Genomic DNA, 26,528 nt, shown 5'->3' with positions numbered 1-26,528 from the left:
GCGCAGGCATTGCTCTTTCCTGTAATTAATGTACTCAGAACACATTGCAGAAAGTATCTGGGGTTGGTTTTCGGTTGGATTAACACAGAGGGGAGCTGAGCTGTTGGAGGGGATGGAAACATGGAGCAGAATGGACTCAGTGCTCAATGTGTTGCCTTCCAACCTTTGGATTCCCAGCTCCTTGCAGCCCCTGTTTGCGCTATGGTGTATATTAGGGCTGTGTATCCCGAAGCTGTTGTCACCAATCCAATGTTTCCATGCATCCTTTGCAGAGTTATAGGGACACACTCAGCCTCCCCGACGCCTTCCCTGCCCGTGGCCAGTTTCCACCGAAAGAACTTTCCTGTGCTGATGAAGGGATCCTTTCATTTCCATCCCGTGTGTAAGCACATGGCATTGCACTTATCCTGGCTCATAGAAACCTCACATCCATCCCAAAGCCCTCAGGTCCTCCTGGTTTGCTACTGAAACCAGGGGACGTATTGCAAGTGCAAAGGTGCATCAGCTGCTACACAACCTCCGAGGTGCAGGCAGCTCTTTGCACTTCACCACCTTCAGGCCCGTGCCTGCTCCAGGCCAGTGGAGCAGGAAAGCAAACAGCAGCAGGGATGCCAGCATGCATCAAAGAGCTTTGCTCTTACAAAGGAAAAGATCACCTCTCAAGGAAGGGATGAACCCCCACTGCTTGGCTCTTGCCTGGGTGCTGGATGGGCACTTTGCTCTGATACTCCAAGCAAGTGAAATCTGCTTTAAAATACAATCTGTTTTCGCTTTTGTGAGGTCTTGCAGCTGTGGTGTTACATGTCTGTCTATCCCTCTCTCCCTTCCTCTGTCCATCCATCCATCCCCCCATCCACCCCCCACCCATCTATTCCTCCATCCCTCCATCCACCCTCCCATCCATTTGTCCCTTCATCCCCCCATCCCTCCATCCCCCCATCTATTCTTCCATCCATCCACCCCTCCATCCTTTCATCCATCTACCCCTCCATCCCTCCATCCTTCCCCCCATCTATCCCTTCCTCCCTCTCCCATCCATTCTTCCATCCATCTACACCTCCACCCCTCCATCCTTCCCCCCATCCATCTATCCCTTCCTCCCTCTCCCATCCATTCTTCCATCCATCTACGCCTCCATCCCTCCATCCTTCCCCCCATCCATCCCTTCCTCCCTCCCCCCCCATCTATCCCTCCATCCATTTTTCCATTCATTGCTCCATTCATCACCCCTTCCATCCCTCCATCCCTCCCCCCATTCACCCCTCCATCCATCCATCCATCCATCCATCCATCCATCCATCCATCCATCCATCCATCCAGCCCCCATCCATCCCCCCATCTCCCATCCACCCATCCATCCCTTCCTCCCTCCCCCCATCCCCCATCCATCTATCCCTTCCTTCCTCCCTCTCCCATCCATCCCCCTATCCATCCCTCCATCTTTCCCCCATCCATCCCATCCATCCATCCATCCATCCATCCATCCATCCATCCATCCATCCACCCCTTCCTTCCTCCCCCCTCCATCCACTCCCCATCCCTCCCAGCTCAGTCCCTACTCTTTGCCCCACATCCCTCCCTGTGCAGAGGATACGACTTTGGATCAGGACACACATCTGGAGAAGAAAAGCCTTTACAAAGCCCTGGGGATTCCCTACCTTGAGCCAAGCAGATCTCTGACCCCTGGCAGCTCTACACAACCGCATCTCTCCCCCTTTGCCTTCCTCCTTGATTTAATTCATTGTTCATTTACTGCTGTAATTACATTAGGAAGCTGTAACGCAGGACACCATAGTCCCTCAGAGGCTGCTAATTGTGGCTGGAACGAGGCCATTGGGGAGGGAATAGAGAAAGAACCAGCCTGTTCCTGCAGCTGGGACACCCTGGGTTTGTAGATCTCAGCATTTCCAGGTTCCCATATAGTTGCTGGGTTTCCAAATGCCTGGATTGCCACATTTCCACCTTCCTGCATTTCTAAGCTCCTTTGCTCTGCACACCCTGCGCCGTGGCTGCTTTGCATGTGCGAGGTGTTATTGTTGTGCCTTAACACTTAAATATAGTGCAGTGAAAGGGGGGATGGGGGGCAAAAATAGATGTTCCTTATGAAGTGAAGCAGCTCAGCAAAGTTAACGAGGCAAAAGTGTGGAAAGCTGGAGGTGTCAGGAGAGCCCCGGGGTGACACTTTGCTCAATGGAGGGTGAGGAAAGGAGAGGAGGAAGGTGAGCATGGAGTTGATTGCTGAGGACAGAGGTGTTATCCCGTCTGTTTCCAAGCATCTCTCCAGATGGAAAAGTCTCTCAGTGCTGCTGGATGTGGAAGATGGGACGAAATCCACGCAACCAAATCCTGATGCACACACATTGAACTCGCTTGCAGGTTGCAGGGGGACGAGCATCCCTTAATCCTTTTGCATGTTCCTTTCTCCATGGAGGTTGGTTGGTTCCTCAGTGTGGGCTTTTTGCAGCTGGGTTCCTCTCTCCTCTCCTCCTTGTTGAGCTTAAGCTGCAGCATCGCAGTCCCCGTGCATGACCGAGCTGTGGATGTTGGTGCTGGGTTTGCAATGGAGACTTGAGGACCCCCAGAGCCTGCACAGCCCCCAGTGCCTCCTCACAGTGCTGGGGGCTGCAGACCCTGAGCCTGCATGGAGCCTTCATTGCTGCTCCTTGTGGTGTCTTCATCCCCTCAGTGCATAAATCTAATGGATCTCACAGATCCCATAGATCTCATAGGCCCATAGGTGCACAGATCCCATAGGTGCATAGCTCTCATAGATCCCACAGATCCCAGAGATCTTGTGGATCCCACAGATACCATAGATCTCATAGATCCCATAGGGGCATGGATCCCATAGGTCCCATAGATCCCATAGGTTCCATAGATCTCATAGGTCCCATAGGTGCATAGCTTTCATAGATCCCACAGATCCCATAGATCCCATAGGTCCCGTAGATCTCATAGACCCCATGAGTACATAGATCTCATAGACCCCATGAGTACATAGATCTCATGGATCCCATAGATCCCATAGGGGCATGGATCCCATAGGCTCCATAGATCCCATTGATCCCATTGATCCCATTGATCCCATTGATCCTATAGATCCCATAGATCCCACAGGTGCATAGATTCCACATATCCCATAGATCCCATGGGTGCATGGATCCCATAGGTTCCATAGATCCCACAGTTCTCATGGATCCCATTGACCCCAATAGATCTCACGGGTGCATAGATCTCACAGATCCCATAGATCCCATACATCCCACAAGTGCACAGATCCCATAGGTCTCATCAGTCCCAAAACTGCACAGGTCCCATCGATCACATAGATCCCATAGATGTGAACATCCCACAGCAGCACAGTGTCTGCACCTCAGACCCAGCACAGCCCATCAAAGCCCACGTTGATGCCCATAACCACAGCCTGGATGCTGTCTGGTGCCAATGGAGCCCCCAAGAACTGCAGGGAGCGGGGAGATGGGAACATCAGAGTGACACACAGGGTCAGGATAGGGAAACACTTGGCAGATGGGGCATCAGAATGGAGATTTCCATCTGAACAGTGAAGCAATAGAGGAGCGTGGGGTGTTTCCAGCCAAGAGGAGCTCAGGGCCATTCCCGTCGTGCATCACCACGCTGTTCCTGCTGCAGAAATACCCAAACCAGGGCTCATTTTGGCTGGGCTCACCCCCATCCCCACCCCCTCACAACCCCCCTAAGCCAAGATGTGCTGCTGTTACCTCGGTGCCAAACTGCTTAGCACATCTGGCTCTCTATTTCAGAGCTGTCATTTTCCTGGCTGTTAGAAGAGAGAATATGTTAAGGAGCAGCCTGGGTTTGCAGCTCAGCTCCGGCGAGAGACATGACATGTTTATTTTCCCCGTGCCAACTTGCACATCAAACGTGTTTTTCACTCTCTGCTTTGCAAAGGGGAATATCTGCCCCTCTTTTTGCAGTGGGGGTCTCGGCAGCCATTGGAGCCCCATTGCACTGAGCTGCCTGCAGGTGGGTGCTGCTGCTGCAAGCACCAAGGTGGGAAAAGGGCTTCTGATAGGGGAGGGGAGATGGGGAGGAACGTGAGGTTTTGTGTGACCCAAATTTCAACCTTTCATTTGGGTTTTAAGCACTGGGGAAGGGGGAGGGGAATAAAAGCAGCACAGAGGGATGAGGTGCTTTAAAGTTATTTCACATTAAAGAGCGCTGCCACATGAGAACGCATCAGCTCCTTTGGAATGTTTGCTTGTTTGCTCATCTCCCAAAGCCAAACAGGCAGATTGACCCAAATCTGTGCCTTCCTATAGCTGAGCACCCCCCAGTGCAGAATCAAGGCTTGGGATGCTCTATGGGACACAGACCCCTCCTCCCATAGGGGTGATGCTTTGGTTTTCCTCTCGGTTCTTTCTTCTTCTTTTATTATTATTATTATTAATTATTATTAATAATTATTATTAATTTCCATTATAGACATCGTTTAAAAAAAATAAACTTTACAATAATACATTTTCGCAGTTTGAGAGCTTCCTTTTGGTAAAATAAAGGGGAAAGGGAATGTTAGAAAGCCACGCTGTAGATGTATATGGTGATGTATATACACACATATCCGTAGGTATAGGTGAGCGCTATATACATACACTATATATGTATATATCAAAGAAAACTGAGTAACATACAGAGGATTCCAACCACAGCCTGGGGTCGGATCCCATTCCAACCCAAATCCAATGGAATGAAGGTGGGAAAGATAGAAAGAAAGAGAAAGAAAAGGTGGTGGGGGGATATAATTAAAAGGACAATCTCCCCCTCCAAGTGACAGATAGAAAAGAGCAGGACAACCTCACGCCGTTTGAATACTGGTTTCTTTTCTGATTTTCAAACTCTTTCCAACCACTGGAATGGAAATAAAATGATCCCGGGGACGACATGGAGCGGTATAGCGCACTCTGTGCCCAAAGGAGCCCCAATGGCACCGCGGCGATGCGCTAATGTCCCATGTCCCACAGCGGGTCCCTCCAGCACGATGGGTTGGTGGCCCTGCAGACAGCCCCATCCCAGAGCTCTTCTCATTGCCTTTATCCCCTCCCTGGTGCTGCTGACCACGCTGCTTCCCCTTTGTGGATGCCTGGGTGGGTTTTGCTGGGCTCGCGTTTGAGCGTAGAAACCCAACGTGGCAGAAAAATGAACCAAAAAGGCCAACCCCACCCCCCCCAAAAAAAAGAACAAAAAAACAAAGAATAGAAAGAAAGAAAACCACCAAAGTCTGCCAGCACTGTGAGGGTCCTTCTGGCCTTGGGCATCGCTGGTGTTCCGCTTGCAGTCTGGAGCCCCGAGGTGAGCCCAGCACTCCCGAGCTGAGACGCGGCAATCGTCCCTATAGCAGCAGCAGCTTCAGCAGCACGATGGGCACAGCTGGAAGGATCTGGGCCGCCCGGTGCCGGCTGCTGGCTGCTGCCTTCTGGTCCACAAAGCTCTTCTGGTCTGGCATCGTGTCTGTGGTCAGCTGGGTCTGAAGGGGGAGAGGGGGACAACAGCAGGGATCAGCAGCTCGCTAAGAATTTTGGGTGGAATCATTCAGTTTTGGGACACATCTCTTTTGGTTTTGGCTTGCTAAGCAATGAAAACAGCCATCCATAGGAGGATGCCTTTGGGTCCCCATCCATCTGCTGCTGACTGGTCCCCACCCATCTGCAGCTACTGGTAGCACCGGAGCCCCTTCCCAACCTTCCCCCTGCCCCAAATTACCTCTGAGTAGCACAGGCTCTGCTCTTTGGACTTGTTTAACTTCTGTCCGTGCTCCTGGAGGGGAGAAAGGAGGCTCAGGGCACACTCACGCACCCAGGTCTGCACCCTTTACATCTTTGCTATGTACTTCATTACTTATATGGTGCTTTTTCTTGCAACCAAAGTGAAGCTGCAAAGATGCGCTCAGCCCCAGGTCCACAACCTGCTGCAAATCCTCACCATTGAAACTAATGCCCCCGTCCTGCTCCCATCCCAGAGCAAAGCAGCAAGATGCAGGAAAACATTTCCAGACTGCCCAAAACCACATGGAACGTAACAGGTTTTCATCCTGACCAAGCCAAGGGCATAAGTGGGGCTCAGAGCAGCCCCTGAGCATGGAGTAGGGCAGAGATCCTCCTGTTCTTGCACTTCAGCCCCAGTGCTCCCAGTTTCCTACCCCAGCACCCGGGGGGCAGTGAAACGGAGCCGCTGATCATTGCACAGAGCCATTAACCAGAACACAGCAGAGCTGGTTACTCAAGCGTGTTGAGTCTAATGAGAGGCTGCCCATGGGTGACACTGTGTGGGTGAAGGCAGTGCTCTCATCCCTGACCTTGTGCACAGCATTCAGTGGGCATTAGCTTTGCTCTAGAGCTGCTTGGAGAAGGATTGTGGTGGCCATGGGGTACCAACTCATCCAGACCATGTCCAGTGCTCATGGCTTGAGCTGAGCTGGACATCTTGGTGGGCTCAGTGTTGATGGATTGACAGCTGACTTAATGACTGCAGAGGTCTTTTCTAACCTTAATGACTCTGTGATCCTATGGGCATGGTGGTGATGGGTTGATGGTTGGACTTGCTGATCCTATCAGTCTTTTCCAGCCTTAATGATACTACAATTCCCTGCACCAACACTTTTAGCCTGCAGCAGGGCTCCTACCTGGATGGAGGTGCAGGTGGTGATGATGCTCGTGTCGTACATGGTGTTGCTGTCGTTGATATCATCAGGCAAGGCAGGGCTTTTCTCCACCTTGGGCAGCACTGTGATGGGAGGCGAGGGGTTCTTGGGGGAGAGGTTGACATCAGTGCCATTGCCGAAGGCCTGGATGGCGTTTCCTGAGGGCAGGAGAAGGTGTTGACATGTGGACATAGGGATGGGGATGGGATGGGATGGGATGGGATGGGGATGGGATGGGATGGGGTGGGATATGGGATGGGGATGGGAATGGATGGGAAGAAAGGGATGGGATATGATGGGATGGGATGGGGATGGGATGGGGTGGGGTGGGATGGGATGGGATGGGGATGGGATGGGCTGGGATGGGGCTATGGGGATGGGGAACATGGGGATGGGGGATGGGGATGGGGATGGGGATGGGAAAGAAAGGGATTATGGGATATGATGGGCTCTAGGGATTGGGGGATGAAGGATGGGAAGAAAGGGAGGGATATGATGGGAATGGGAATGGGATGGGATGGGATGGGTGGGGTGGGATGGGAGGGGATGGGGATGGGGATGGGGATGGGGGAACTTGGGATGGGGAATGGGGATCTGGGGATGGGATGGGGGATGGGAAAGAAAGGATTGGGATATGTGGGATGGGATGGATAGGATGAGGATGGGAATGGGATGGAATGGGATGGTGATAGGATGGGAATGGGATGGGAATGGGATGGGAATGGGATGGGAATGGGATGGGATGGGAATGGGGTTGGGGTTGGAATGGGATGGGGATGGGGATGGGGTGGAAAGAAAGGAATAGGATGGGGATGGAATAGGATGGGACAGGAATAGGATGGGACAGGAATAGGATAGGGAAGGAATAGGATGGGACAGGAATAGGATGGGACAGGAATAGGATGGCGATGGAATAGGATGGCGATGGGATGGGATGGGATGGGAATGGATGGGGTGGGGTTGGGATGGGATGGGGATGGGGATGGGGATGGGAAAGAAAGGGATGGGATATGATGGGGATGGGATGGGATAGGATGAGGATGGAATGGGAAGGAATGGGATGGGATAGGATGGGATGGGATGGATCGGATGGGATGGGATGGGATGGGATGGGATGGGATGGGATGGGATGGGATGGGATGGATAGGGTAGAGCCTTACGGAGACAGGGGTTCTCGGTGAAGTCCCGCAGGAACTTCTCACACTCCTCCTCCAGGTTGCCGCTGCCTTTGCAGGAGCACCATGGTGAGATGGTGATGCTGGTGGTGCTGGCATCCACGTAGTTGGGCGTCATATCAAAACCTGCACAGGATGAGGAAGAGGAAGAGAGATGAAGGAGAGGTTGTGGCTGGAAGGAGTTTCATCCACCCATCCCAGCACTCACCAATGAGCCCTGTGTAGGAGCCCAGGCACGCCTGGTAGTTATCCCCAGGGCAGTTGGTCAGAGACTGGAAGGAAGCCTGGCAATTGGCATGGAAATCAGCCAGCCGGGACCTGGGGACAGAAAGAAAGGAGAAGGAACAGGATTTCACCCTTCTGCAATCTGAAAGTAAAACGTAAAACCAAATGGGATAGAGGAGAACTCAGCAGCTGCGTGAACCATGGGACACTCATCTCCATCCCCTGCTGCTGCTTCCCATTCCCATTCCCATCACCACGCTGCCGACATCCCATAAACATCACCGTCTCATCGTGCTGCTCCCGGCATCATTACACGACTGTAAAATTTGACTGCTTGTTTTCATCTCCCTTTGAAACGTTAAAGCTTAGAGTGCAATTAAAGTGCCTGAGGTTGAGAGATATATATGAGAGATATATATTTTTTGTCCCTTCTGTGGCTGAGATGGGGTAAAAAGCAAAGCAGGGGGGCCCAGGATTGGGATGGACCCATGAGCCTACTGCCCTCCTCCAGGTATTGAAGAGCAGGATGGAAACGTGTTGATATGTGGGTGTATCAGTCACCCAGCATTGCTGATGGATCCAAAAGAGACCAAATAAAACCACATAGAGCCCAGCACAACACCTGGGATGGATGGATCGTGTGATGGAAGCACAAGGATGAATAGGAGGGGATGGATGGAGGAGGGGATGGACAGACAGATGGACACAGAGCTTTCCCCATTGACTCAGCCTCCAAATGAATGGCTGTGAGGCTGAGCTGTGGCCCACGCTGGATCTGACAGCGGAGATGAGACCTCGCATCTCACAAGAGCAAATCTCCTCCGCTCTTCTTCCCGCGCGTCATATAGAAAGAAGGAGGCATACGTTATTTCCTTCCTTCCTTTCCCTTCCTTCTTAATTAAATGTCATCTTTGTCCAAGCAGTGATTGAATCATCCCGCGCTACCTGCCTGGAGCCATAAGAACTGATGGAAGCAAAGGCTGGAAATGGTGTTGTTTTTTAAATAGGAATGATTTGTTTTCGGGAGGTTTTTTGGTGTTTTTTTTTTTGATCAAATTAAATGGAGGAACAAATGAAGCGGTGATGGAACGAGGTAGAAGGGCTCTGCAGTAATACCTTGTGTTTATCCAATGCTTCTCAGCGCTGTGGGTTCCAAATGCACTGAGGGGAAGGAGGGGGTAGATGCAGCCCCATTGCCTTATAACACATGGGGAGTGCTGACAAATAGCAGCAGTGCACCTGGAGCTGAAATGCTGTGGCTTGAAGCAGTGATGGAGCAGCTGGTGGGAAGGCAGGGCCAACCCAAAGGAGCTCAGCTGCATGCAATGCAATGCACTGAGTGACCCAAAGGGCTGGAGCCAGGATCCACCCCTTCCCAGCCTTCATTTAAGGGTTGGCAGTGGAGGTGAGGGGACCTTCCTAGAGCTCCCTGTGTACCTGAGTCCTTCTGGAGGTAAGCAGCTTCTTTCCTTTATTTCTGTGCCTACAGCTGTTGCATTTGAGCAAATCCTCACTGTTGTGCTTTCCGTTATGTTACAGCCCCTCTGAGCCTTGCAGGTGGGGATGTCTGCTTGCTTGCATGGGAAAAGCTGGGGTCTTGCTTCCATTTGCAACACAGAGAGCCCATGTGGGTTTAGCGCTGCAGCAAAGCTCCATCCCTGCTCCTTTCCATGCTTTCCATTGCTGGGAGGGATTTTGGCCTCCCCATTTGCTCTGCAGGAGATGGATTCCTCTCCCCAAATCAGAGGCGAACACACGTCAGTTCTCTTAAAGGACTGTGGCAAGTTCATCACGGAGTGCCACAGACATTTGTCATGCTGATCCCTGGGGCCCTGCTCCTGGCTTGTAGCATCCTCTAAGGCAAATGTTATTCTTTTCATAATACATGACAAGCCAGCTGGTAATCTTTCCAGAATATCCAAGCCAGATGTCACTCTTTCCGTTGCATACAATGAGTTTGCAGTCGGTGGATGAGGTTCTAAGTGCCAGGAATAAACCTTGCTGGAAGCGGCCCATGGCTTCTCAGATTTCTGCTTTTAAGTGCCCGGGCGAAAGGGAGATGGAGCCAAAGCCAAGTGCAGCTGAGCAGAAAGAGGAGGGGGATACGAGCCAAGTGCTGGCTTGTTATATAGGGTGGCAGGTGGGCTCGGCCAAGAGCCCACTGGGGTCAGCACAGGAGGCAGCAAACACAGCCATGAGGACACGAAGGAGTGGAAAAGGGAGTAGCAAAACCCATCATCTTCTATATTTATGCATCCCGGAGCCAGTTTGAACACTGGATTTCAAAGTTTGGCCTTTCCAAGCTGTTTCCCTTTGATGCATCTACAGAAGGTTTGATTACTGGGTAGGAGGATGTGAGTGATGCTAAGGGTTTTCTGCTGCTTTTTCCAGCTGACCCTTATACATCTCCCACCCCCTTCAGGATAAACCCCCTCCAAGCCAACCCTTCCATGCTGGAACCTGCATTTATCATGTTCGGATCCATTCCAGCCCTTCTGCAAGACCCAGCCTGGAGCACAAGGACTCACTGCGGCAGCTCATCCCCCTCTCATTGGGCACCACTGCAGGGAGCAGCCCATCCATCCCTCTGCTCTCCCCTCATTGCTGTGTGCAGGGATCCAGCAGGACGCCTTCCCTCTGATATTCAAAGGTTCCTGCCCAGCAATGGGCTTTGATAGTTGGGTTTCTTTCTGCTTGTTGGCACATCGCAGTTTCCAAGCGGGAGAAGAAAGCCCCGCAACAGATGCAAGGTGCCTAATTGGGTGCTAATTGTTCCCATCACCGCATGCCTATATGATACCCGAGCCCTGTGCTGGTGATAACTCGCTATCCATCAAAGCAAACAGTATCAGGCTCTTGAATATTTCATGCAGAAAATGTCCGAGATTACTCAAAGACGTGTTGGTTTTTGTTTTTTTTCACAGGCAATTTACAGGGACCGAGGAAAAATGGGTTTANCAGCGCTGAGATGTGAAGCAGGATCATGTCTCACCCCTTGGCAGTGGATGCTCACAAGGCTATAAGCCCAGCAGGACATGGAAAAGCCCCATCTGCCCTCAGCTGCTCCATTCTCCATTGATAAACACAGGAGAAACCCCAGATTAGAGGGTAAGAAAAGCTAAAAGGAGGGAGAAACTGAGGCTGGATGGGCAGGAATAGGGCTGAGTTTGGAGCTGCTAAGCAAGAAGTTTCTTCACCCACATGTATTTTGGGGCCGCCGCGTTTTGATTCATCACAGATAAGAGTGGTTCAATGATGATGTGCTTTTTTTTATCCTCTTGCCTATGCTCAAACCCTATCATTACCCGGCAAGAGAAGGGAAGAATTAAACACACGCATCATTTGATTTTAATTGAAGGACTGTTCTATTTCATTGAACTGCTAACTAAGCCGAACAGGAGATTGTGTTTACATAAGCAAACCCTGAGTCAGTATAGACTTGCTGTCACATTAAGTCAATACTTATGAAGGCTCTCTATTTAATTATTCAGTGTGAATTGACTTATTTTGTTAAGAGTGTGCTTAGCCTTGAGCGAGGCGGCCACCGAGCCTTGATTGCTGCTGGCTGCCTCCATGCATGGGTGCCCATAGGGTGCAAGGAGCAATACTCCTCTTCCCTCCTCTCTGTTCCTTCTGTTCCTTCCTTTGGTGGGAAGCCACAGCCACCAGCCCTTATAGACTTGATACTTAGGATGTTTTCCCCTTAGGTTATTGCATTGTGCCACTGGGACCCCCCTGACCATGACATGTCCTATGCGAGAACCCATTTGGACTTCGATGACCATTCCACATCCTGCTCAAGATCCTGTTGGATCCAGACCCTGTTGGAACCCCATTGATAGTGACCATGCTATGTTCCACTCAAACCCCATTGAGACCCCACTGACCCCTGTCATATTATACACTGGGGTCCCCCTGTCCACACCCTTGGGACCCCATGGGCCACACCATCTCCCACTGACCACGCTGTGTCTCATTCAAGTCCCTACTGATTGCTCCACATCCCACAAAAGACCCCACTGGCACCTCACTGACCATGTTATATCTTATGTAAAGACTACACTGGGGTCCCACTGTCCATGCCCTTGGGACCCCATTGACTACACCGTGTCCCACTTAAGACCCTACTGACTGCTCCACATCCCGCACAAGACCCCATTGGGACCTCATTGCCCCCCTGTGTCACTCCCAGAGTGGCTGATAAACCCAGGACTGTTCTTCCCCCATCCCCCCCAAATGGATTGAGCCGCGTTCCTGAGCTGCTCATTACACAGTAATGAGAAAGTTGAGCTGCTGCTCTGCTGCTTATCGAGGTAACATCCATTATGGATGGCACTTGGTGCTAAACAGAGGGTGTGAATGTTTGAAGGAACACGTGCTGTTCCTGTTGGATCAATACAGAGCCAAATTCCCACCCCCGAGGAAGAAATGCTTCCCCACTCCAGGGCTTTGCACAGCTTCCAAAACACGGCCAGAACGGGATCATTTCCAGCCCAGCTCTGCAAAAGCAAACTCTGCTGCTGCTCATAGGGGTGCTGCTGCCTCCATCCCTCATCCACAGCCACAAAAAACTGCTGGAAAGCACTGAGAAATGGAGAAAACTGAGGCAGATGAACACCAGCGCTCTGCCTTTGGATGCTGAGGAGCTACAGCGGAGGCAGGGAAATTCTTCAGCACCAGCATCAGTGAAGCATATAAGACCAGATTATTTGTGTTCCCGACTTGCTGATGCAAGATGAAAAATACAGCAAACTGCAGCTGCTGAAATCAGCTCTTTTTCCTCCCCTCTCCTTCCCCTTCCCCCTAGCTGAGGTTAGTGTTTTGCAAAAAGGTTTTTATATTCTGGGAGCTAAAACCTGTCCGTTGCAATCAGACACAAAGCTCGGGGAGTTTGTCAGGCTCCGCCGCCGCGCTGGGAAAAGCTTCTTGGCACAAAAGAGCTGCACAAATTGCAGCGAGTTGGGCTTGATTGCACCCTGGGAGCTCAGCTTGGGGACTGGGAGGCCCATGGGGAGGAATTCATAGCCCCAGGGCTGCCCCTTTGTAGAGCATCCCTTGCACAGTGCTGTACAGAGAGGGCTCCAGGCTGAGATAACAGCAGGGTAGTGCTATGAACCCGTTGTGCCGGAGCTCTCCCCATCCCAGACATCACCAGAGGCAAAAACCCTGTGTCGTTTTGTAAAGCGATGTCGATTGAGAAACAAATCCTTTCTTTTTGACTCCTGCAGAGGGTTCAACTCAGGTGGTTTGGCCCAGATAGGTCGCAGCTTTAAAGTGCTTTCACAGCTGCAAACACATTGAGGTCATGCGAGTCGCTGGAGCACGTCAGCATCCCCAGGGGGAGAGCATCAGCATCCCTGGCTGCCCTGAAGGCACTTAACCCCTCCTGCATCCCAGTGCTGCATGGAAGCTACTCACAGCCAGGAGCAAACCAACCTACAGACCCTCAGCCCCACAATGGGGTTCAGTAGGGATGGGGTGGGACCCTTTGTGCAAACCCAGGTTGGGTTGTACCGTCCCATCAAGGGGATGGAGCAGCTGAGAGGAAAGCAAAGCTCCGCACAGCATACCCCACAAATAAAGGCTGGATTTATCTACCTCTCCCCATCCGGGCACTTCCATATTGCTGCCAAAAAATGCATTTCCCTATGGAGCAAACATCCCCAGAGCTGCTGATGTTATGGGTTATTCCCCTCCGTGGCACCGAACTCCTGAGCAAGCGTCTCCCGCTGACGGAGAGGTGCTGCCATTAATTTGGCCGCGGCTCAGCGCAGCCCTGCTATCTTTTATTCATACACATTGGCGTATTGTATTACTTTTTGATAAAAAGCCACATTCCCACGCTTTGAACGCAGCCAGAGGAGGACCCTGAACACTCTTATTTATTTCACCACCGGGCTGCGGGAACCTCCATCACCCTGATGGCACCGAGACCCTCCTCCTTGTAGGAAACAACTTCTTGATGTGGATGATCTGGGGCCTGGGGGGCGGCCAGGAGGATTTTTGCTGTATGAATAATGAGTTTCATAATAGAGAAGAAGCCTCATCTCCTCCCCGGCCCCGACTTCGCTCTGCTGAGAGGAAAACGGATGAGGTTATGCCGGGGATGCTGAGAGCACAGCAATGGGGTTTGGTTGGGTATCGGCACTGTAACCACCATGGAAAGCTCTCTGCCTTCATCATTCATTTTAAGGAAAGGTCAATTAGCCACAACTTGGAGATGGAGCAAACCACACTCTGACCCTCACCTACAGTGAGTGTTCCCCTCTGCTTTCTTCCCACCTTAAAGCCTGACTCGCAGGCTTTGCTGCCTCCTCCTACCCCGTGCATTTTGGAGACGTTGCTGTACCACTAAGTGCAAAAAAGAATAGATGTGGCACCAATGGGGGAAGCACTTGTCCCCAAAAAGCTTCAAATCTATGACGTTCTGCTGTCTTTTATGTTGTGGAAGAGTTGAGAATACGGAAGTCATAGACAAAACACACTAAATAAAGCTCAGATTGCACAAACCCTGTGGATTTCCCTAGAGGAAAAGGATCCCCTACCAGAGAAACTCTGGCCTTTAAAGCACGTAGAGCGAAAACAAGAACAAGAAATATCGCTTATAGAGTGAAAACAAGAGCAGGAGATGTTTCACACAGGGTGTAGTGTGGGGGAGGAGCAACCAAACCCTTGGACTGATGAAATAAGGGTGAATTACAACACAGCCGCCTTATCTACACACTCCAGGCCACCTCCCAGCCCAATGCCCCTCCATAAGCAACCACAGCCACGAGCCTCTCTCACTTTACACCAAACCAGCAGGAGGAGACTCAAGATGACACCAAGAGCCACGCAATGACAGACCCAAATCCACCCCAACTCCCCATTACCGGCAGAGGTGGTCGGCGCGGCACACGTTGCGTAGATCCAAGCAGTTGGGTTTCTCCTTGTCCTCATAGGAGCAGGAAGGGACGATAGTTTGTCGCCGGCGCTCGGCGCACGCCTGATCCTTGCAGGAACAGAAGAGGAGGCGGTAGGTGTATTCGCTGGGTACGCGGTCGAAGAACTGGCGCAAGGCTTTGTGGCATTTCCTCCTGCTGCAATGCTCGGTGGCAGAGATCTCTTTGTTGCAGGTGGAGATGTAACCCGAGCGCAGGCGCTTGCAGTTGTCGTTCAGGTTGCACGCTTTGGCCGCGTCGAGGCAGTGGTTGCTTTTGGAGTTGGTGGCGGGGTCCATTCCTGCAAAGAGAGGTGAGAAGGGGGTGATGGCAAAGCAGGACGTGGGTTTGGAGGTGGGGACGGTGTGTAGTGCTGCAGAGCATACAAGGTTTTCACCCCTGGAGCTCTTCCTCCAACATGGGAAGGGTCCTTTAGCACAAGAAGGATCCATTCGCAGCCAGTGCATAAAGGTCAAGTAGCTCCCAGTGCGTAACTCACACGGTGACTTTCCAGTGGTTGTTTTTCTCTAGTTAATTATTCCAAGAATAATTATTAATTATCCAGCCTGCTCTAAAGCAGAACCATCTGCTGAGCTGCACAGGGCAGCCCCCACCAGGACCCCCAAATCCAGGTCATCCCTGGGGGGATGGATGGGGTCAGAGCTGCATCCCACACCATTGGGAATCCCAACCATCAGCAGACACAGAGGAGGGCACGGGTGGAGCTGAACCACCGAGCGGGAACAAGAGCTGATTTTTTCTTTCTTTTTGTCAAAATGATGAATTGCCCTTGGCAGGCCAGGTGCTATTTTAAAGTCACCTGACTGCACCAGCAATTTCTCCCCTAATTTCCTTCTCCTGCGCAGCCCAGCCAATTCTGTGGACTCTTCCATTGTCTCCTGCTTCACGCTGGCAAAGACAAATGACGGCGCTGAAGAGAGTTCCCTACCAGGCGTATTTGTAGGGCCCTGTTAATTAACAAACAGCAATCAGGTGCAATGGAGAGTGCTGCTCCCCTCCTCTCTCTGCTTCGCATGGACTGATGCCCACAGCACAAGGAACGCTTTGGGACAGCACAGGACCAGATTGGTCTCAATTCTGGAGGTCTAAATAAAGTTGGTGTGAGCATCCCAACTGGTGGGAGCATCCCAACATGGATGAGGATCCCAACTGCTCTGAGCATCCTAACATGGATGAGGATCCCGCTATGAAAGGAGGGTCCCAATGTGCGGATCCAATGTTGGGATCCAATGTGAGGATCCCAACTGCTGTGAGCATCCTAACATGGATGAGGATCCCAATATGGATGAGGATCCCAACTGCTCTGAGCATCCCAACATGGATGAGGATCCCACTATGAAAGGAGGGTCCCAATGTGAGGATCCAATGTTGGGATCCACTATGAGGATCCCAACTGCTGTGGGCATCCCAGCTGCTGTGGGCATCTCAGCACTGATGATCACAAGCACCACCTGCATTAACAGATCCCAATTAAAAGTCAAAGCACAACACCCATCCCTTGGTTTTGTCCCATACAAACTCCCAGTTCCTACAGCCCATATCTAACCCCATCTACACACCACCAAGGGTGTGTAACCCCATCTACATGCCACCAAGTGTCACCTGCGTGGTGAAAGCTCCACGAGGGAGCAGGGTGAGGAGCTCGGTATGACATGCTTAAAGTGATTCCTTATGATATATGATTTATAAGCAGGTCTGCCTTGAAAACTAGTGCGAGAAGCAGGAAAGTCGTCTGAGCTAAGAGAGATGTTTCAGCTGGAGATGAGAGGAATAAAGCTGTGAGAAGGGGGAGCAAAGAGCAAAGATGAGACCCGGAGGGTTTTGCAGCCCCCAGATGGCGATGGGGCCTGAATTGGACTGCAGGAGCCCAGCAGCCCTGCCATGCAATGGGTTCCCTCTAGCAGAGGATGGAGGCAGTTCATGACACTGATGCCAGCGGAACAGGAGGGATTTGAAGGGGATGGGGGAAGCGTGACCCTCCTTCCTGCTCCAAACCAGCTCATACTCAGCTCTGGGCTTCATGGAGCACCTGTGGGCTCCTGTGCAACTTACTGTCTAATCCTCCTGAGCATCTGCTGCCCTACCCCAGACCTGCAGGGACCCGGCTGCATGTTAATGGAGCGGCTGCTCGGGAGCGCGGCGTTCCTGGGGAGCTCATTAATAAAGCACAGGCATGAAAATTTCATGAGGCTGAAAGGGAAGGAAGGAGGGATGCGGAGCCATGGGGGACACGGGGCCACCAGCCGCCCCCTGGGTATGGGATGGGGACCGGGGAAGGAGGAGGGGGTGAGGAAAGAAGATGATGCCCGTTGCTTTTATGGGGTGATCCCAAAGCTTCCAAGCAAAGGCAGAGCTGGGCAAACCCTGGCACCGATCCGTGCTCCCCGCTCAGCCCTGAGCGATGCACTTGATCCTGCTGCTCCAATTCCCCCTCGTGCCAGCAACCAGAGCTGAGGTTTCCCCCTCCTTCCCTGCTCCTGCTTTGCATTCAGGCAGCAGCTCCTGCTATTTCAACGAGCATCCTCACCTGCTGCTCTGCCTTGCGGGACTCCCCAACCTCCTGCTCCCCCCCTTATACCCACACAGAGCATCGCTCCCTGCTTCCCCATCCCTTTCCTTCCAGCAGGGTAATGTAATCCCTCCGCTATCCCCATAGGCAATTAGCAGCGCGCTGGCTCAGCCTTGTTATCCAGAAACAACAGGAGCAGCTCATTTGATTTGAGCACAAGGGCTGCGGGTCAGGGCTCCGGGTTGGATCACCCCCAGCTCTGCTTAGATCCTACATAAGGGGTGGGATGGAGGAGGGCTGGGATGGGAGCAGCCAACCCACCCCTATGGCCATGGCGGAGCATCCCATTCCCCTTCCCCAAAAGGCAGAGAGAGGTTTCCTTCTGCTCTCTCTTTGCTTTTATGAATAAATCAACCCCTGAGCGTTTAATCCCCAGCTCCAGACACTCCGCTTCTCATACTTTCCAGCAGCTAAAATATTTCCTTGATGGTAATGTAATCCAAAAAGATGGAAGGGGAGGGGGGGCATCACCTCCAGTGCTGAACACCCAAACCCTTCAAGCAATGGCAGAAAGGGTCCTCTGAGGTGTGGAGGGGTCCCTGGGGGGTCCCCATAGCCCCCATAGCCCCCATCTGGCTCTGAAGGTTGAGAGGAGAAGGAGAAGGCACGGAGCTGCTGACCTAAATTTGCAAGAGGGTTGTCATGGAAATAGATGGCAGAAAGGAAATTCCTAATGGACCCATGTAGGGTTTGGGTTCCCAAGAGGGGCTTCAAGCAGCATCTTTGGGGCTGGGACAGCAGGTATTGCACATCAACACCAGCTCTCCTATACCCAAAGCATAGAGGAGATGTGAATAGGGAGGGATGGAGGTGCCATGGTCTCATTGCCACAAAGCTCAGCTGCAGGATGGATTCGTGGGTGAGAGAGGATAAAGAGGTGGATGGGTTACCTGAGAAAATTGAAGCCAGTCTGAATATATCAGAGAGACGAGAGGTGATGGGCTCGTAGGGGGAGGCTTCGTAGAATTCTTCTCCTGGAGTGGGGCAGGGAGGAAAAGGGAGAGAAAGTGAATGAAAGACCCCAAAAAGGAAACCAAAGACCCCAAAAAGAACCCAAAGACCCCAAAAAGGAAACCAAAGACCCCAAAAAGCAAATCAAAGACCCAAAAAAGCAAATTCAGAGGCCACAAAAAGCAAACGAAAGACCCCATAAGGCAAATCCAAGACCCCCAAAAGCAAATCCAAGACCCCAAAAAGCAAATGAAAGAGAAAGAGCGCAGCCACCCTGAGCATCTCCCTCCTGCAGCCAGAGAAGGGCAAAGCAAAAAGGGGTTTATGGGGGGCTCTGCAGGGCTGGGGGGGGGGCATATGGGGCTGCTCAGCTCAGCTCAGTGCTGGCCTGGGGTCTGGGTTTGGGTCTGAGTTTGGGTCTGAGTTTGGGTCTGGGTTTGGGTTTGGGTTTGGGTCTGGGTTTGGGTTTGGGTTTGGGTTTGGGTCTGGGTTTGGGTTTGGGTCTGGGTTTGAGTTTGGGTTTGGGTTTGAGTCTGGGTTTGGGTTTGGGTCTGGGTTTGGGTTTGGGTTTGGGTTTGGGTTTGGCTCAGCCCATCCCCTGTGTGCATTGTGGAAGGTCGGTGCAGGGCTTGGGGTGAGGTTTGGGGCCTGCACTCAGTGCTGGATTATTCATTCTTTTCCATTTTTGCATGGAAAAAAAGAAAGCATTTAATCAAAGCAAAGCAATGGCATCCAATGCTTTCCACCCTGCTCTCAATGCAGCCCCAAAAGGTGATATAAGGAGAGCAGCCCGCAGCTCCCACCATAGGAAATAATCTCCTCCAACCCCTCCGGCCACAAGGTTTAAAGAATCATCACATATATACAAACATGGACACATAAACCAAATCAATGGCCAGGCTTGGAAAACCCGACCTGAGGCTGAGCAGCAGCCCCATAGCATTGATTTCTATAGGGCCTATGGGCAGGGTGATGCTCTATGGGGCAGGGGATGCTGCTTTCATTGCTGGTGGGAAAGGAGTGTGCTCTGAGCTCCGGGTCCTCCCGTTCTATTGGGTTTCCCAAAGCCCCGATGACAAATTGCACCTTGATTAAAGTGCATTTAGGAAACGCTGTAACCTCTCGCTATATTGCTTTGCCGATGCAATAAATAATTAAGGAGCAGCCGAACCCTGCTGCTCGCTAGGAAAATTAGCCAGCATTAGAAGGGCAGTGGACTTTTCTTGAGCTCACCGAGATGCAATTAACCTCCAGGAGTGGAAGCAGAGCTACTTAATGGCAACGGATGCCCAAGGGCTGGGGAGCAGCTCAGTTCTTACAGGCACCAGGTTGGGCTTTGCATTGGGCTCTATGCTGTGTTACAGCCCCTGCATTGGGCTCTATGCTGTGTTACAGCCCCTGCATTGGGCTCTATACTGTGTTACAGCCCCTGCATTGGCCTCTATGATGTGTTACAGCCCCTGCATTGGGCTCTATGATGTGTTACAGCCCCTGCATTGGGCTCTATGCTGTGTTACAGCCCCTGCATTGGGCTCTATGCTGTTACAGCCCCTCCATTGGGCTCTATGATGTGTTATAGCCCTTGCATTGGGCTCCATGCTGTTACAGCCCCTGCATTGGGCTCCATGCTGTTACAGCCCCTGCATTGGGCTCTATGCTGTTACAGCCCCTGCATTGGGCTCTATGCTGTGTTACAGCCCCTGCATTGGGCTCTATGCTGTGTTACAGCCCCTCCATTGGGCTCTATGATGTGTTACAGCCCCTGCTCTGGGCTCTATACTGTGTTACAGTCCCTGCATTGGGCTCTATGCTGTATTACAGCCAGTGCATTGGGCTCTATACTGTGTTACAGCCCCTGCATTGGGCTCTATGATGTGTTACAGCCCCTGCATTGGGCTCTATGCTGTGTTACAGTCCCTGCTTTGGGCTCTATGATGTGTTACAGCCCCTCCATTGGTCTCTATTATGTGTTACAGCCCCTGCATTGGGCTCTATGATGTGTTATATCCCCTGCATTGGGCTCTATGCTGTGTTACAGNAGCCCCTCCATTGGTCTCTATTATGTGTTACAGCCCCTGCATTGGGCTCTATGATGTGTTATATCCCCTGCATTGGGCTCTATGCTGTGTTACAGCCCCTGCATTGGGCTCTATGCTGTTACAGCCCCTGCATTGGGCTCTATGCTGTGTTACAGCCCCTCCATTGGGCTCTATGCTGTTACAGCCCCTGCATTGGGCTCTATACTGTGTTACAGCCCCTCCATTGGGCTCTATGATGTGTTATAGCCCCTCCATTGGTCTCTATTATGTGTTACAGCCCCTGCATTGGGCTCTATGATGTGTTATATCCCCTGCATTGGGCTCTATGCTGTGTTACNATAGCCCCTCCATTGGTCTCTATTATGTGTTACAGCCCCTGCATTGGGCTCTATGATGTGTTATATCCCCTGCATTGGGCTCTATGCTGTGTTACTGCCCCTGCATTGGGCTCTATGCTGTGTTACAGCCCCTGCTTTAGGCTCTATGCTGTGTTACAGCCCCTGCATTGGGCTCTATGCTGTGTTACAGCNGGCTCTATGCTGTGTTACAGCCCCTGCATTGGGCTCTATGCTGTGTTACAGCTCTGCATTGGGCTCTATGATGTGTTACAGCTGTGCATTGGGCTCTATGCCATGTTATAGCCCCTGCTTTGGGTTCTATGCTGTGTTACAGCCCCTGCATTGGGCTCTATGATGTGTTACAGCTCTGCATTGGGCTCTATACTGTGTTACAGTCCCTGCATTGGGCTCTATGATGTGTTATAGCCCTTGCATTGGGCTCCATGCTGTTACAGTCCCTGCATTGGGCTCTATGCTGTGTTACAGCCCCTACATTGGGCTCTATGCTGTTACAGCCTCTGCTTTGGGCACAGCAACCACATAGGGGTGATGGCTGAGCCCCATTGCCTCCAAGGCAGCAGATAACGCTGCCTTCCGTCAACAAACCAATGCTGCTCTGGCAAAATCCAATTTCAATTACCTGCACTGCTCCAGTCTCTGATTTATGCCTACAATGGGCCGCAATCAGGACTGCCTCCAAGGGCTGTGATATCCTGCAGCTTCTGAGTAAGGTTAGAGGGGTATATGGGGGCACCCAGCTCTTCACCCAGGGGGGATCCTGGTGCTGCAGGGCCCTCAATCCCAGTGCTGGGCTCAGTGGGAAGGATGAAGATCAGGGGATGGGGAAATGACCTTAGGAAACCCTCAGCTGCCCTTTAGCTCTGCAGGACTCAGGGTGCTCGATAATGGGAATGGCAGACACGGGGATTGCTCAGATCCATGGGGGAAAAAACCTTATTTCCTTATGGCAAGTGAGATCTGGAACAGCAGAGAAGGGTCCCCAACCTCGTTACAGGGTGGAATGAGGGAAGAGCATCCTCACTATCAGCACCTCCACCCTCTCCCCATGCAACCCCATGCAAACCCCCCTAACCCCCCCATACCTTCGGCCAGCCCGAGGTGTATACTCCAGTAGATCTGAAGGCACTGAAGCTCCTTTTTCATGCCCCTTTTGCACCGGCAGTCGTACAACGGGCTTTCCTGCAGCACTTCCAAGGCTGCTTGACATTCCTTGTTAGCCAGCATGGTGTTCCGATCCCGTCCAGCCAAGCATTGCCGTAGGGTTCGGTACCGGGAGCTGCAGCTGCCCTCGGCTGCACACAACTCGCTGGCACGAACACAGTCCACCGGGACCCTCCAGCCCTGCAGGTCCTGCCCAGGGGGGGATGGGGGGGTGGCCAACGAGCGGAGGGTCTCATCTGAACATGGGGAGATGAGGGTAGAGAGAGGTGAGGGGGGGGGCTGGAAGGGGAGGGCTTTATACCATCTCCAACCCCATCCATTGCCCTATGTGCTATAGGAGTGATAACATATGTGCTATATATGATATAGGAGGGTGGGCTGATCCCGTCCCCATAGCTGAGGGATTTAGGGTCACTATTCCCATCACATTCAGCCCTTTGGAAACCATGCGCTGCTCCAGAAACAGAGCACGTCCCATTAAATCCCATTGCCCCATTACACCCCATTGCCTCCCCCCCAACCCCACACATCCTTCCACCTCCTCCCAATGCCTCTGTGTCTCCTATGGGCAGCGAGGGCCTGCAAAACACATCTGGATGTGCTGGAGGGAGCAGCAGGATCCCATGCAACCTTTATGCCCCTATAGCACCGTGCACAACGACATGGTGATGGGAATGGGGTGAGCACATTGCACGAGGACGTGGGGCCTGTGTGCTCACACTGGGAGCAAACAACAAAACACAATGTGCTCCCAGCACTGGTGATGGGGAGACAACACACTGCAGAGCCAAGGGAAGCAGCGCATGGATCTGACCCCCCCCCTCTAACCCATCCCCCCCCATTGCTTGCTGCTGTTTTTAGTTGTCAGCTCAGCCTTTGCAGCCCTGCCACGGGATTTTTAGGGCATCTGACTCATGGTTCTGAGCTCTCAGGCTTGGCAGGGCTGTGGCTTGGCGTGGTGTAAGCTGTGCCCCCAGCATGGCCCCTATGGGACGTGACCATCCTCCAGCCCCAGCCCTACACGCCTTCCCTGGCCACCAGCCCCATGCCCTCCCCTTCCTAAAGGCCTCCCCTGTGCTCTCAGTTGGGTTTTGCTGTTGTGGGGGCTTATTTTGCTTCCCAAATCATTCTCACTGTATCAACTCCGGGATCTGCTCATAGAGACCCAGGGATGGGCTGCGATGGCATCGTGTGTTTCCAAAGCCACAATGAGGACGGGGAGGAGAACGCAGAGCTCCCCCCATCCCTGAGCCCACCTGCAACCACAGGCAGATGGGAGCGAGGAGATGGGCACTGTGGGTTTATAGGACATCACTGACCGCCCCATAGAGGGACACCCCACCTGGTGCCCTGCATTGCTCTGCTTTGGGATCAACCAACATCAGCTCCGAGCCCCCGAGCTCGGCCGGGTACCGCGTGGGGACAGTGACACCTACAGGCATGTGACAAGGGCCACCTGTGTCCACTCGGCCTCGTGGGCATCTCCATATCCCCAATTGAAAGCCATAGAGCCAGTGCAGGGCTATGGGGAGGGATATGGGGCACTGAGGGTTATGCAGATCATGGAGCAATGATGATGGAGCACATCTGCTGCCCCATATCCGGCCATGGAGTGATGCCATCCATCCTGCTGGGCTCCATGCAAGTGAAATCCCATGTTACATCCAATGCACGCGGCCATCACCACATCCAGTCACCATTATATTCCACACAGGGGGCTGCACACTGTGGCATCCCAATCCCGAGGCAGGAAAGCATTGAGGTGGGCAGGTACATGAGCCATGAGCTGGGTGAGGTTGTGATGCTCCGAGCAGCACGGGGCCGGCATCTCATCCTTGCAAATGGAAGCTGCATCTGGACACTGGGACACGCTGCTGCTTTAGGACATGCAGAGCCATCCTAATAGTCCGGTTGCACATCCTTCCTGAGCTCCTGAGCAAACCCAAAGCTCAGCTGCACGTTTTTCTGCTGATGCCACGAAGCCTCTTTGCACGCCCTTGGTGTTGAGCTTCTCTCCTCCGGCTCCCAACCTCCTTGCTCAGCACGTCGGGATGATGCAGGAAGGGCGACGATGCTGGGGATACACGGAGCATCCTCATCCTCGGAGCATCCAGCAGTGCCAGGCAGGGAGCTCAGCATTAAATCCACCCTGCACAGCCCAGGGCACAACCTGCAGCTCATCCCCATCCCATATTGGCAGCACAGATCGTGGCCCTAAACCCGCTGGATCAGAAGGCAACGAGGCTCTTTTACCACCTTATAGCACCTCCAAGCAGGGCAAACCCCCCCTTAAACCTCCCCCCAGCGCTGAGGTCGGGATGGAGGAGCTCTTCTCTCTTTAAACTCGCATCAATTAAACATCTGCAGAGAATTTCAACCTCATCTCAGCCGTCCCCGTGGTGCTGCTGGGGATGCACGAAGCTCCGGCATTCAGCAAGCTCTATGCTGAGCTCTGCAGCCTCTTTTCTCCCCTCTTTGCAAAGCACGTTTCCTTTTGGAGGCTGTTTTGGAGACCTCCGGGCTCAGGCAGCGTTGGGAGGTGAATGTTTATCCTCACAACTTGGCGATAAATAAAAGGAGCTGCCAAAGAGCACGAAGCCTCGCTGTTATCCACGAGCATAAAAGGGGATTCTTTGCCTCTTCGGGAAGGAAAGCTCGGATGCTTTAAGCTGGGCTCCCTCCTGCCCACCCCAAGGAATAGGGGTAAAGGATGAGGGTCCGGCTTTCAGACACCCCGAAGTGAGCATCCAGGAGGTGCCCGACCTATGGAAGCCCCTCATCAGACACTGAGCACAAGGAGCATCCCCAGCGCTGCCCCATAGCAGCCCCCTTCAGCCCCAATCCCCCCCTACCTCGTACTGCCTGGCTGGGAAACACCCTCCCCTCCCTGCCCCACCGCTCCCCATATCCCTACAGAAAAGGACGTCCCAAATCAGGGCTCGGATTCCTCCCACCCCACACGGGACCCAGCACCCCCCCAATAACACGGCTGTCCTTCCCCATCTCACAACGGGGACATCGCAGCTCCACATCCATCCCCGGCGGTGCCGAAGGTTCCCCGCACACACGGGGGGCTCCACCCGGATCTCAATGCACCGAAACCCACCTCTCCCAACCCCTTCAAAGCTCCGTTCGCAGCAGAGCGATGGGATGGAGGCTCTATGATGTGTTATATCCCCTGTGGGATGGATGGAGGCTGAGTGTTGGAGCGCAGCACGCAACTCAATCCTATGGATTTCAGGACAAAAAACGCACTTTTCTCCTTTCCTCCCTTCTCACCCTTCGGCTTCTGACTTTTCTCCCTTCCCTCCGCTGCTTTTTGGCTGCCCTATAGACTCGGTGCTCTCCGGTATAAAGCCGGAGCTCCGGTATAAAGCTCACAACGATCTAAATCAAAGCGTTAAGGATCGCAGCAGCGGGGCCGGCAATTCCCTGAGCTCAACACGAATCACATCGGTTCAACTTTCCCGTTCAACTCCGAACGCTGAGCTACAAAACATCGCAAGGAACCGGGGAGAACGAAGGCAGCAAAGAGGGGAAAGCAGAGCCCAAAATGCAAAGGTAGCGCTGCAAGGAGAGGGGATGGGAGGCTGCCCATCTCCTATGGCTGCTCCACGGCGATGTAAAGAGGGGTTTGATCCCCGCTTTAAGTTGGATGGAGATGGGGAAAATCGAGCTGCCCTCGGTTGGATTCGTGCTCCCGGTGCAGGCTTAAGGAGAGGAGGGGGGGACTCGCCCCGCTGCCCTCCGTCCCCCGGTGCCACTCACCTACAAAGAGGACGATGCAGAAGGCGTTGGCCAAAATCATGTTAGGAAGCCACGAGTTCCTCCACGTGCGTTTAAAAAAATGGAATAATAATTAAATAAAAAAATAAAATAGAGGCGGGTGGGGAAAAAAAAAGAAGGAAGAAAAGGCGAGATGATAAATCCCAACGCGATCCTCCAGGTAGATCCCAAATCCGGGCGAGGAGAGACACGGGGTGCGCTGAGCCCGTTGCGGGGTCGCTCAGCCCCGTCCCGCCGCCTCCCGCAGCCCCATCATCTCCTCCCGCAGCCCCATCATCATCATCATCATCAGCGCCTCCCGCAGCCCCCCGGCCCCGCTGCTCTCGCCGAGCGCCGGCGGCGGAGGAGAAGGGGCAGAGCCGGCGGTGCCGCCCGTCCCTCCCTCCCTCCCGCCCCGGTCCGGCCCTCCCCGCCGCTCTCCGCCCCTCCGCGGGGTACGAGCAGCGCAACGAGGGGGGAGCGAGGCAGAGGACGCCCTTCCGCCGCCCTTCTGTGTAGGGATGGGGACGGGGATGAGACCGGAGCGAGGCTGGGGGACACCAGGCTGCTTCCTACAGCACCTCCGCGTCCCTCCATCCCTCCATCCCTCCATCCCTCCATCCCCCCATCCTCCCACCCCTCCATCACTCCATCCCTCCATCCCCTC

General features: G+C 52.9%; 1 protein-coding gene and 1 long non-coding RNA gene across 2 annotated transcripts; one reads left to right on the top strand and one right to left on the bottom strand.

Moving 5' to 3' along the window:
• Nucleotides 1-3,849: 3,849 nt before the first annotated feature.
• Nucleotides 3,850-26,199, bottom strand: GFRA2 (GDNF family receptor alpha 2). Its single transcript, XM_015883177.2, has 9 exons — nucleotides 25,865-26,199; nucleotides 22,018-22,332; nucleotides 18,477-18,560; nucleotides 14,949-15,297; nucleotides 8,060-8,169; nucleotides 7,837-7,977; nucleotides 6,659-6,834; nucleotides 5,740-5,793; nucleotides 3,850-5,503 (listed from the first exon to the last, which is right to left on the bottom strand). Exons 1-9 carry the CDS (start codon nucleotides 25,902-25,904, stop codon nucleotides 5,369-5,371), a joined length of 1,404 nt encoding a protein of 467 aa, XP_015738663.1. The 5' UTR covers nucleotides 25,905-26,199; the 3' UTR covers nucleotides 3,850-5,368.
• LOC107323785 lies at nucleotides 11,041-13,191 on the top strand. Its single transcript, XR_001559339.1, has 2 exons — nucleotides 11,041-11,184; nucleotides 11,784-13,191. It is a non-coding gene; the product is annotated as an uncharacterized LOC107323785 (long non-coding RNA).
• Nucleotides 26,200-26,528: the final 329 nt, after the last annotated feature.

The sequence above is a fragment of the Coturnix japonica genome, chromosome 22 (genome assembly GCF_001577835.2).
Source record: "Coturnix japonica isolate 7356 chromosome 22, Coturnix japonica 2.1, whole genome shotgun sequence".
Taxonomy (NCBI): domain Eukaryota; kingdom Metazoa; phylum Chordata; class Aves; order Galliformes; family Phasianidae; genus Coturnix; species Coturnix japonica.
The sequence above is the reverse complement of the archived record's forward strand: the minus strand, read 5'-3'. Positions and strand labels throughout refer to the sequence as shown.

Coding starts and splice junctions, on each gene's coding strand:
- GFRA2 (XM_015883177.2), bottom strand. CDS start 25,904: ATGATTTTGGCCAACGCCTTCTGCATCGTCCTCTTTGTAG. Junction 8,170..14,948: donor CGCGCCGACCACCTCTGCCG/GTAATGGGGAGT, acceptor TTCTGTCCCCAG/GTCCCGGCTGGCTGATTTCC. Junction 5,794..6,658: donor CCACCTGCACCTCCATCCAG/GTAGGAGCCCTG, acceptor TCTCCCCTCCAG/GAGCACGGACAGAAGTTAAA.